Here is a 12624-nt window from a genome sequence, read left to right on the forward strand (position 1 = left end):
TCTCAGAAAAACTCACCTGCCTGTATCTATCTAGTAATCCCGAAAACACTGATTGCCTTGTTCAGGTGTGTTTAATTAGGGTTGGAGCTAAACTCTGCAGGATAGTGGCCCTCCAGGACCGGAGTTGCCTATCCCTGATGTAAGATGTATCTAGGAATTGGAAAAATTGTCATGATGAAAGCTTATTAAAGCATGAAAGCATTTATTAGCTTATACAATCACAAAAACAACATACATAGCTCAGACACATAACAAAAATCACAAATGTAAAAAGTGAAGAGCATGTCAAGTGAATACAAAGACCTGGTAGGGACTGACCCTGTGATAAATGATGGGCAGCTGTGGAGTGATTTGCAGTGGTGGTAGTGCAAAAGTAAACAGTGCAGGGATTTCATCAGTGCAAAACTTTGCTATTTCATATGACTATGGAAAAAGAGTCTGAGCATAATAGTACTGCTTAACAAAAAGAACACAAGAAGTTAAAATAGATAGAACAACAGAAACTTATAAATTTATATACTATATATATATATATTATATATATAATATATATATATATATATATATATATATATATATTATATATTTAAAAGGAAAGTCAAATGGATGAGGTGGGATACTAGACGAATAGACAAAGTGATGAAATGGTTGGCGCAGGGTGAGGGACTCATGCCCCTAATCTTCTTCTATGAAATTGAGTTGCTTGGTTTGCCCTGGGGGACAAAGGACCTCCTCAATGTTGAGCATGACAGAAGACTGCTACTTAACTCCAGCTCCATGCCAAACACAGAACTAGCTTTCCTTACCAACCTGTCCCTCAGCAGCCCTCCCCAGCACCACAACAGCAGAAAAAAGGACTCTGGCCATGTTTAACTTGGCTCAGAGTCACTACTGGTATCGTATTCCTCAGAATGACTATCAAAGTTAATTTCTGTTTCAGTCAGAACTTGAACATAAAATGTCTTTGCATGCTTTGCCAGGCTGTTGCTTGCTTGCTTGTTCTTCAATGTCAAGCTCTTTTAGACCTCGGATGCCATCTTGAAGCAGGCCCCACGTTTCACCTTACATGTTAAAACACATTGAGCCTTATTAATTTAGAAACATCAGAAATATTGTAATGTATGCCAATAATAACAAATACATACCTGATGTCACATTAGCAAGCTGGGATGACATCTGCTCAGGGTGTCTGCACGGGGAGCAAAGAGACTTCCAATGCTTGTTCATCTCTGCAATAAGAATCCTCTTCTCCTCCTCAAGTCTCCTTACTGCCATCACAATGTCGAACGCCTTCCTCTTGTCCTTAGATCTACAGAGTCTGGAATACATGGATGAAACATAAGTCGGTTGTATTTAAGATTAGTGTTTAAAGATTTTCAGGGGTTTAAAATCGAGGCATGACAGATTTTGTCCCACTATGTGACTATTTCACACAGTCAACAGAATTGTGTCATACCACCGTGGGTAGCTGCCATGGCCAAACAATCTCGTCACATAGAATGGTGTCCAATGTCAGTTTTTCTGCATTAGGAACCAAGGTGTTATATTTTTCCACTACAGAATTTAAGATTTTTTTTTCCTCCCTGATCTTTCGGCGGATTCGGGCACGTCCTTTGCATCCGTCACTATCCTTGTAAAGACGCTGGGACTTCCTCTTAACACTTGCCACCAGCTCCTCAATTCGGCTGGCAAACAGCGGCAACATCAGCATCATTTGGGGATGTTGTTGCTGAGAGGAAGAAATTAAGAAATAAGAAATATGCTTCTTGATTCCATGAAAAAATGTTATTTGTTGTGTATGAGCAAAATCCAAAACCCTTTTATATTTTTCTGTAACTGAGAGGCTACAATTGTAGCTAAGGTTGAGTATAGTTAGGCTAGTTAGGTTCTTTATTGTCTGCAATTGTTGGAATTGCAGCCAAGATAAGTCAGAAGTGATACATCAAGCACCATATCAAACAGTATAAAACAGTATCTCCTACCTTCTGCCCACTCATTGATATCAATGATCCACCTTCTCCAGTTGATTGTCAGAGATGTCCATTTCTGTTTTCATGGCCTCCAGGTTATGCAACTGGCATTGCAGGGCTATTGTGGCCTTCAAACATAAATGACATTGAGGGAAACGCCTACCATTTTGACTATTGTTGATAAGGATTGTGAAGTACCTTCACTATTACATAACTAATAAAATATACAGTATATTCTTATATACATGGACTATCAATATATGTGATATGAACATGTAATATTGTATATCAAGACACTAAAAAATACAACTGACACGACACATACAACCATCCGTACATTTAATATATATTGAAGAATATCTGGGCAAGTGTTGTTCTATATTTTTGCATAAGGGAAAACTGGTGTCTTTACCTTCCGATATCGGCGGGCAAGGGTAGAAGCCAAGTTGTCAAACTTTTGTTGGTTCCAGCGCATGGCCATGATTGTCAGCATGTCAATGCGTCCTGCAAAAATAAAAAAATATGAGATTTTCACCCTTCTTTCCAGTAGCAGTAGGAGAAGAAAATGTGCAGACTTGAATCACAAACTTTTGAGACATAATAACTTACAGTACAGTACTATGGTACTAATCTGCTGTCTTGTGCCATTTGATTACTGTCCCATGAAAGGGTGAGGTAATTGCACAGGACAGGGAAGACAAAGCATGAAACAGTGATGCAGGACAGTATTTTAATGGCATAGAGCACTATGGCAGGACAGTAGGTGAATGGTACTCTGATGTGTTTTTATTTTCGAACTGCCCTACCTTATTATCCTTACATCAAATAAAATAGGATGATGGTCTTGTAATCGATCCATCCATTTGTGTTTAATATATTCAGATATTTATATTTTCAGAGTCAGCATATATGCATAAGCTCAAAGTGGCTCACCAGTGTAATCAGGATCAAAATTTACTGGTTTCCTTACCCGCTTTTGACATGTGCTTTGTCGTAACAGCAATCCTCGAGAGGAAGGCGTTGCACTGCTCCACCTCTTCGCCAAGAGTCGAACCAGCCCCCTCCTGATATGCTCCACTCCATTTTACCTTTAAAAAAAAAAAAAAAAAAAACTATACCTAAGTGGCAACAATCTTATGCAGGATTTCAGGGAAAGAAAATGTAATGGACAATAATTTTTTCTTACCTCACATTTGAAATCATGAGCTTTGGCATGAAAAAACAGAAAGAAATGGCCTCATGTTGAGGAGATCCTGAAGCTCAGGGCATTTCTCTGTCACTCTCTGGAGGTAAGGCCAGTACTTGCATGCCACATCCATTGCAAAAAATGTAACTGGCTTACAGGCCATTTGCTTTTGGAGGTACAGGGGGTAGGCAAAGATTTCGCCCCTGAACATATTGAGGGCACGAAGGAGAACCCCATGACGACATACAGCAAGTTCCAGGCCCTCCTCATCTGTTTTTCCTGAGGACTTCTGAGACGTTTCACGAGCCGCTGACCATTGCCCTCCACAGACACCTCTTCCAGAGACCTAAAAACATGGAACATGGTTAACAGTCCAAACTTGTTCAAACAAAGTGCTCTGTAGGACTTGGTGTTTTATGGGTAAATATAGTGAAGTTGTGCAAGTGTACATGACTGGTTGAGGTATGGACATAGTCCACGAATCTTGCGACGTCATCATCATTCGCGATGAACACGCCATCAAAGATGGCTTTTTCCTCCGATCTAAATAAAAGAGATACATGTTAAGTTTAAATATTCATATGATTTTCAATTCACAGCAGTTAGTTTCAAAGTAATGGACCATCCATGCACACACAGTACCTAGCTGCACTCTTGAATCTGTAGTGCTTACGGTTTCCATCAACGGATACTGCAAGCATGTCTGGGCTGCATGCTGGGCAGTTAAAGTGGTCCTCCTGGCATAATTTGTCCACTTCGAATCGGACAGCTTCCCACTCCAAGAAGCTTTTCCGGAAGCTGTCTGCTGTGATGTTTCCATTCTGTTTCAAAGAAGAGTTCATTAAAAGAGAACAAAGGAGAACAGTAAAACGGATCAAATACATTTTGGAATGTTTGTACTACATATCAAAGGAAATAAACAATGTGTAGACTTCACTCATACACTATACACTGATGTATTTGGGGGACCTGGCCATTAAAAATACAGGATATTGTTTGACATTCAGTCTAAATCTAAACACAAAGAGAGCAACAACAGCTTCCATATTGTTCCATATAGCCTGTGCTATGTTTGGGCCATTAATCCAAGGGAACACTTCTGGGATCAGGAAATAAAATTGAGGAGATGTCAAAGTCTGTAGCCAATGGAGTTGAAGTTGAGATCTTCAGAATGACCTGGGTTTTTTTTTTTCAGAAATGTCTCAGTGCAAACTGCTGATAAGAGAACATGAGTTTATGGTTGTTTATAAAGGGTCTAAATTTAACAATTTGTTTCCTAAACAGTGTAAATGTTCATGTGTACTATCATCACCATAATGCCCTCATAGTATAATTTATGGATTTACGCAATTATTACCACAAATACTTACACGGCCAAAGCGAACAGTGCGTTGATCCAGCATTCTAAGAAATGCTTGGCTAGATATCCCTGGTGCTGCCATCTTCAGCTCTTCAAAAGAAAAAAGGACATCTGTTGCATACACAGTTGAATAGTGAGAAGTGGCCGGCCAGTAGTCATTACGGATCAGGTCATCCACTCCAGGACTCCAAGTGGCTTCACATGCTTTGCATCTAATCTGAGGCAATCTGAGATCATATCGCCCTGGAAAAAGGAAATATATACACAACGTTAAGTCTGACAGACCAAAGTGTGTCATTCTGACAACTGATATGGGAACCTGTGACTAAGGTGAATCAGGAGGACACTTCTACAAACATTTTGTAAGGCACTCTATTGGAAGTCATACTTTTGTCAGGCAAATTAACTATCCCCATTCAAACAAAGGTTAATTGTTTTCCATCACATACTTGGGCCCATCCAATCTAAATGAACACACAACCTATTGAAACCTCTAGATTTGCAGCCATGATAAAGAAAATTTCTTGCACAATGTAACATGTATGAATTTAACATATTCATGATCCGTATATGTGCATAATTGTGATGAGGGAGTATACAAGGTGTGATCAGCAAATAGCTGTGGGTGAAATTCTGTAGACACTTCTACAGAAGTGACCCCCACCCAAACCTAGTAAGTTTTTCTTACCATTCATTGTAACCACAACTATGGACTGTCCTGCGATGACACTGGACGATACTCGTTGACAACCGCATATTGTCTCTGGCATCTCCAAAGGTACAAGACGCTCTTGAAAAAAAAAAAAAACACATGGATAAGCATTAAAGAATAACATTTATTTACTGGCAACTATTTTAAACAAGATGTACTTGACGGCTTCTTCGACCTATCAGTTTTTCAGTCAAGTCTAAGAATGTGACTTTTAAGAACTACAACTTACCACACTGGGTTAGAACCCTCTCCACAACACAAGTTGTGGGAGGCAATGGATTAAAGAATGCATGGGTCATCGAATCCCTGTTGTGGAACACGTGACCTCGGTGGACCCTGACATCACACTGGCCACAGAGGAATGGGTGTGGTCGGCAGTCACAACAACGGATAACGGCTGGACCATTTCCACAATGTTGGCAGATCCGTTTTGCCACATGTTGTCGAGCCACCATGGTGTTGACCAGTCGGGGTCTCTCTTTCTCCCACCACCCTGATATGAGGCTCTTTCGGGTCAACCAGTCTGTTGAGGCTTGAAGTGCCGTTTCATCCTCATGTATGTCCTCAAACAATGAGCTTTTAAGCTCTTGAAGGAAGGACTCTGTTAAAACAAGGCAAAATATTTAAAAACAGTAGTTTATTATAATAAAAGAGAATAGCATTGAACAATGGCCAATTTATAATAAATGAACATACTGTTTGAACCAGTGAAGTCAAAATAAATAACACACCTGCAGTAATGGAAAGAAAGTCACTGGTCATTTCCGCACTGGTTTCCGGAGCCCTGATATGAGAGACACCAGTCTTTCGACTCTGGCTGTGACTGGGACCTGATGTAGCAACATTTTTTTTTACTTTTTACACTCAATGACACAAACTTTACCTGATGCTAGACACAGGTACGTAATAATAAACTCAGATATGTTCTAATTCAGACCCATGACTTGATCATGTTGTATACCATTCCAAGATGCAAAACTAGATCTGCAGTCTACATATTAATTAACATTAATGTAATAAAAAAAATTGTACCTGCTTGTTTCCGGGATGATCTGGGCCTGCTGTAAATAATGTTTCCATCACTGTCCCTCTTAATCCACCTAACATCTTGCTTGCTGTTTGATGGCTGGCTGGTGGATGGATTACGGGTGGAAGGCTGACTGGTGGATGGTTCTGCTTCCTGGTGCATGCTAATGAGCTGTTGGAGGTGAGCTTGATGTTCAGCCTGATCGACAAGGTCACTCATCTCATTTAGGAGACAGTCCATCTCAGGATCAGACATGGCACAAAAGATAAACACACTATAAACACACAGACAAAAAAAAAGACAAAACAAACAAACAAAAACCACACTCAGAGGAATGGGGGGGGAGACAGTAAGACAGCAAGAGAGAGAAAACAATACAACAGTAAAGAGAGTAACAAGATACAAGACAAATGTGGCTCTTAAAAGTGCCTTTTTAATGTAATGAGGTGCTGTTTTTTTTTTAAAGGTGAGGGATTAAGGAACCTGCAGAGAAAGAGAAGAACAAATAAAAAAATAATAGATCACCAAACTACATATTATAATATGAATAACTAACGTTACTAGGCTAAGATGTAAAGTAAATGCTGCTCTGGTTGATAAGTTACATGCAATCACAATATCATAAAAAAAATGAATGATTTTAAAAAGTCATTGTGTGACTACATATTATACATACTACATATTATAATATATATATATATATATATATATATATATATATATATATATATATATATATCCCCCAATAATCCATTAATAAGCATTTACACGTTCAAAATAAGTTTATTAATAGAATTTATATACATATATACACACACACACACACACACACCATGTTTTTTTAATATATATAAACTCGTAATTGTATTAATTTTGGACGTTTAAATGCCTATTCATTTCTCTTGCTTATTAGACTGTTGTAAGTGACTTACCGTGGTGGAATCGCGCTGGGCAATGGTTTCTGTGATGGTCGCGCACAGTGACGCGCTGCACAAAATTGCGCCAAAATATAAATCATAATGAAAAAGTACAGTCTTAATATTTTATATCCTCGCTCAAAATTTTAAAGGGGACAGCAGAAATGTCTAAGAAAACATGGGTATATGTTAGCAATTACATTTTAACACATCACGCCCCAGAATGCATCCATCTCTTTGCCAAAGGATATGTCCATATTAAGTAATATAAACATTTCCGCAGCAGGCTATTTATCACAACTTCATAATTAGTATTGAGATGAAAGGTCTATAAAAGTATGCTATTGGTATTTTTTTGTTGTTGAGGTGTTATTTTTATTTATTTATTTTTTTGGTCGCAAAAAAAAAAAAAAAAAACCAACAAAGCAGGCTCACTATACACTATAAGCCATTGCAAATATACCATCGACAATTAAAAATATCCCACTTAAATTAAGGCATGTTTAAGCCTACAGCAAATATGCAGTCCTGCAATTATGCCATTTTAATGTAGCCCAAAATTATATTAAAAAAGAAAAAAGGCGTGTTTCCGATTTAGAACAGGGTTTCTGCTCCAATAAAATATATGGTCACTTCACCAATTAATGATTTTAACAGTATTTGCGCAGCATGCTACTGCAAAATACATTAACATAATATTAGCAGCATTAAAATTAATCGCCTGAAACCATACTTTCCAGCGCAGAAAAACCGCTAGATGGATAAGCCAGGTTCGTCAAAATCCAAAGATGAGGGATTTGCATTCAAATATCGGACGACCCTCCTCTACGTTGTCAAGTGACGAATAGGGGGTACCCTCAACGTTGCTTATGGACGTGAGGGGGAAATGACCAAACGGCAGTATGTGACGAATAGGGGTGAGACTGTGTTGGTTTTACTTATGTTTTGTTGTTTAGGTGGCATTGAAAGACGTCATGAAGACCCATGACATGGAATATCTAACTATTGTAAGGCATCTCACTCACTATTTTCATTTAAAACATCTCAGATTAGCTTTAATTGCAGACTATTAATGTTTTTTTTTTTAGTTAACAAACCATTTTAAAACTGTCTGTCTTCTAGCCTGGTCATCCAAACCCCCTCCCAGTGGAGATCGCCCTTACACTCTTGGCCAACAAGGGACCCAGCGCACCAGAGATTATAAAGCTGCTGGACTGGCAGGACCAACGGGACAACTATGTCATGGTCCTCGAGTGTCCGTCACCGTGTGAGAACTTAGTCAGTTTCATGGAGGGCCACGGAGGAAGAATCGAAGAAGGTTTAGTTCGGCACATCATGCGGCAGGCAACGCGGGCGGCTCGCACATGTTGTCGCCGTGGGGTATTCCATGGAGACATAAAGTTGGAAAACTTCATTGTGAGCAAGGACACCCTGCAGGTCAAGTTGATCGACTTTGGGTGTGGGGACCTCATGAGAAAGTCTGCCTACACGACATTGTATGGTATGTTTTATCCCTCAAAGCTGACAGAGGGAACGCTTTGGTAATGCGAACTTGCATACGAGATGAAATCTCTTTCCTCCAGGCACCATGGAGTACTACCCTCCTGAGTACAGGGTCAAGGGCAAGTACCATGCGAAGTCTGCAATGTCGTGGTCTCTTGGGGTCATCTTGTTCACAATGCTGTGCGGCCGTTTTCCAACTGACAATGACCTGCAGAAGACCGAACTAAACCTTTGGTCAGAGCCTGGACTGTCAAAGGGTGAGCTCTTCATCACATAAAAAGAAGTCTGATTCCAATCATCATACAAATGCTCTTTCAGATTTGATCTCACTACTGAATAGTGCAGATGTAAAGGCTTCAGGTCATAATGAGATGTTGCTTCCATGTTTCTGCACAGACTGCTGCAGTTTGATCTGTAGTCTGCTCCAGCATAAAACTAAGCGACGGCTCGGTCTGGGGAAGATCCTTCAACACGACTGGTTTCAGGTACTGAGCCTGAGTTCAGCCACATTTGCTTTAGTAGTGTGATGTATTTAGGCTAATGCTTTGTTTGGTGTGTTGTTTCAGGTCTCCATATAAGTCGTGGTGAAAAGGAGCTTCGACCCCAGACATTTCCCAGTCTCCTGTCAGCTTTGCATCTTGACGGCTGGCAGGAAGACTGTTCATTCCTCTGTGAATCCTCTGCATCTTGCGGAGCCGGCAGGCCATGGGTACATCTTATGTTATGGCCTGAAGCACCAGTACTTGCCATATCTGCCGTTACTCTTTGCTTGGGGATGTGTATATATGTATATAGTTTTTTTTTCTCAGAGCCTGCATGGTCTAAAGGTTAGATCTTCATTTAAAAACAATAAAAAAAGACCTCTTATTCCAATCACAGTGCATTTGTTCTTCCAGAGTAGACCTCACATCTAAATAGCGCAAATGTAAAAGCTTCAGATCATAATCAGATGTCTTTCCCATGTTTCTGCACAGAATGCTGCTGAACCAGAGGTTCCTTCTACGGTGCTCCAGGTCTCTCAGTCTTGCTGCTCTGGTACCAGAACTTCCTGTAGTGGCTACCTGGTCTTCAACTCCTTGTCATGACTGCACGCTCTCAAACGTTGCCCTGGATAGTGAGGTCCCTGCAAAGTCAGCTGGGTCCCAGAGGTTCTAGCACTGGCCACTCAGAGAGGTTCATGGCACGGTCCAGTCTCAGATGTTCTTCTCGTGGCTGTCTCAGGTGCACTGCTCCATGTGATAGATGCCCCGGGTCCAAGAAGTTTCTGTAATGGCTGCATCTGCTCTTTAAATACTTTTCTCATGTCAGAAAGGAAGAAAAACAGCTTGCATTTTAAACTGGAAAGATTAAAAGGTCTACTTATCACCTGTGGTTTTATGTCATTTTCTACATCTTGTATTTTTATTGTGACAGCATCACTATTTTTCACAGTTAAAATGTTCATGTCCTCCAGAAGGTGGCGATAGAAAAGCATCTCTGTGCACCTCCACCAGCCCCGTAATATACTTTAATCAGCTTTATCACATTGTGAATGATATGCACATGATGTAAGCTAATAACATAATCAGCCATAATTTCGTTCAGGTATTTTATTGTTATCCAAAATAAAGGCCAATAAACTCTTTTTCCAGCTATAATCCAGCTAAAATTGTACTTGTATGTGTACACAGAGGAAAGCCATACTACTATTAGTGCAGCCAGGAGGCCGTGCCACATTAGACAACATTACTACACATTACTATAAAAGTGCATTTACAATTTTTTTTATATCATCAAAGTTCTTTATTTCCTCTAATTTAATTAAAAAAATGAAACTTTCTTAAATTCTAGATCCATTGCACACAAACTGAAGTATGTCAAGAGTATTTTGTTTTAATTCTGATGGTTATGACTTACGGCTTAGGAAAATTCAAAATTCAATATCTAAAAAAAAAATTATATTTTCTCAACGATCAATCAAAAAGAGATTTGCAAAACAGAAATGTTCAAAATCTCCAAAGCAGGTTTAATTATGCACCCAATATTTGGCTGAGGCTCCTTTTGCATGAACTACTGCTTCAATGCGGTGTGGCATGGAGGTGATCAGTCTGTGGCACTTCTGATGGTCTTATTGAAGACCAGGTTTCTTTGATAACGGCCTTCAGCTCCTCTGTATTGTTTTCAGATGTTACTTATCTTCCTCTTCACAATACCTCAGATTCTCTGTGAGGTTCAGGTCAGGTGAGTTGGCTGGCCCATCAAGCACAGTGATATCATGGTCAGCAAACCACTTGGAATTGGTTTTGGTACTGTGGGCCGGTGCGAAATGAAGCTTGTCAGCAGATGGAAGCATAAAGTGCTCCAAAATCTCCTGGTAGATGGCTGCATTGACTTTGGACTTGATAAAACACAATGGACCAACACCAGATGTCACGGCACCCAAATCATGACTGACTTCAGAATCTTCACACTGGACTTCAAGCAGCTTGGATTCTGTGCCTCCCCAGTCTTCCTCCAGACTCCAGACCTTGATTTCCAAATTAAATTCTAAATTTACTTTCATCCGAAAAGAGGACTTTGGACCACTGAGTAACAGTCCAGTTCTTTTTCTCCTTAGTCCAGGTAAGATGCTTCTGATGTGGTTTCTCTTTCAGAAGTGGCTTAGTAGCTCTTTTTCCTGAAGATGTCTGAGTGTGGTGACTCTTGATGCACCAACTCCGGCTTCAGTCCATTCCTTGTGAAGCTCTCCCAAGACCATGAATCTGCTTTTCCTGACATTCCTCCCAAGGTTGTGGTCATCCCTGTTGCTTGTGCACCATTTTTTACCACATTTTTTCCTTCCAGTCAACTTTCTATGAACATATTTTGATACAGCACTCTGTGAATAGACAGGCCTTTCAGCAATGACCTTCTGTGGTCTACCCTCCTTGTGGAGGATGTTGATGATTGTCTTGTGGACATTACCAATTCATTAGTCTTTCCCATAATTGTGGTTCCATGTTCCAAGTTCTAAATTAGCCCAAGAGGTACCCGGCATTTATACTCAAAATTAATCAAACTAATCAAGCTCAAAATGGAATCTTCACATTTTTTGAGATACTGATTTGTTTATTTTCCTAAGCTGTGAGTAGTAACCATCCAAAAAAGTTAGCTTTTTTGAATTAAATTACGAAAAATGAAGACCTTTTCCATGATATTCTCATTTTTTTGAGATGCACCTGTACTATCTACAGTTTTGTCAAGTCTGTGGTTTTCCCGTGAAATTTGGCCACATTATCTCTGTTGCCGCAGACTGTTTTTCATGTCCATGTCGTGGGTTTAAGTCACCCCAATAATGTGTATTTTTGCCCTCATGAAACGCGGTTAGTTTGGGCTAGTTTTGAGTAGCAACTGGGTGGGTTTTGTTGTGAACACCTGGCAACACTTTCCATCAAGCAGGTAACGTTATTATTACTAACATAGCGGACTCATCAAAAATACATTGGAATCATGTATTAAAGAGAAAATAATCACTTTATCCGATGTTTAAGTGAATAAAATATCCTTGACAGGCTTACTGGAGTTCCTCAGCTATGGTGACTATGGTATCTCTCACAGGACTTCAACCCTGTGTGTGCGTGTGTGTGTGTGTGCGTGTGTGTGTGTGTGTGTTTAGGTGATGTAAAAGAGCAAAGCAGGCATTTGGACCAAAGCACTGTGAGACAAGGGAGGGGGATAATAAACATCTTTCTAAAGTTAAATTACATTTTTGCCCTGTTTGTGTTTTTTTACTAATACAATTATTTAAAGTATAAGACATTGTTAGCCTATTTACAATACACAGCGTGTTTATTTATAATAATTTTTTCTGGGGGACAACCCTCAAATGGGGGGATGGGGTTTGGGGGGCCTGTACCCCTGGATTTACGTCCATAACAGATTATTTTTCTAGCATTATTTTTTTTAAATTTCTAATAACTTCTGAGTGAAA

At 39.7% G+C, this 12624-nt stretch overlaps 1 protein-coding gene and 1 long non-coding RNA gene across 2 annotated transcripts; one reads left to right on the plus strand and one right to left on the minus strand.

Annotated features, from left to right (window-relative positions):
- Window positions 1-2017: 2017 nt before the first annotated feature.
- On the minus strand, window positions 2018-3191 carry LOC113055861 (uncharacterized). Its single transcript, XR_003277592.1, has 4 exons — window positions 3157-3191; window positions 2941-3058; window positions 2383-2474; window positions 2018-2098 (listed from the first exon to the last, which is right to left on the minus strand). It is a non-coding gene; the product is annotated as an uncharacterized LOC113055861 (long non-coding RNA).
- A 4903-nt stretch (window positions 3192-8094) lies between these two features.
- LOC113055860 (serine/threonine-protein kinase pim-2-like) lies at window positions 8095-9485 on the plus strand. Its single transcript, XM_026222233.1, has 5 exons — window positions 8095-8179; window positions 8295-8673; window positions 8756-8932; window positions 9072-9160; window positions 9242-9485. Exons 1-5 carry the CDS (start codon window positions 8147-8149, stop codon window positions 9251-9253), a joined length of 690 nt encoding a protein of 229 aa, XP_026078018.1. The 5' UTR covers window positions 8095-8146; the 3' UTR covers window positions 9254-9485.
- The last annotated feature ends 3139 nt before the right edge of the window (window positions 9486-12624 follow it).

The sequence above is a fragment of the Carassius auratus genome, chromosome 37, assembly GCF_003368295.1.
Source record: "Carassius auratus strain Wakin chromosome 37, ASM336829v1, whole genome shotgun sequence".
Taxonomy (NCBI): Eukaryota; Metazoa; Chordata; class Actinopteri; order Cypriniformes; family Cyprinidae; genus Carassius; species Carassius auratus.

Excerpts from the sequence above, each read along its gene's own strand:
- LOC113055860 (XM_026222233.1), top strand. The coding sequence starts at position 8,147 with ATGAAGACCCATGACATGGAATATCTAACTATT. Across the intron at positions 8,180-8,294 it reads ACATGGAATATCTAACTATT|CCTGGTCATCCAAACCCCCT; the intron begins GTAAGGCATCTC and ends TCTGTCTTCTAG. Across the intron at positions 8,674-8,755 it reads TGCCTACACGACATTGTATG|GCACCATGGAGTACTACCCT; the intron begins GTATGTTTTATC and ends TCTTTCCTCCAG.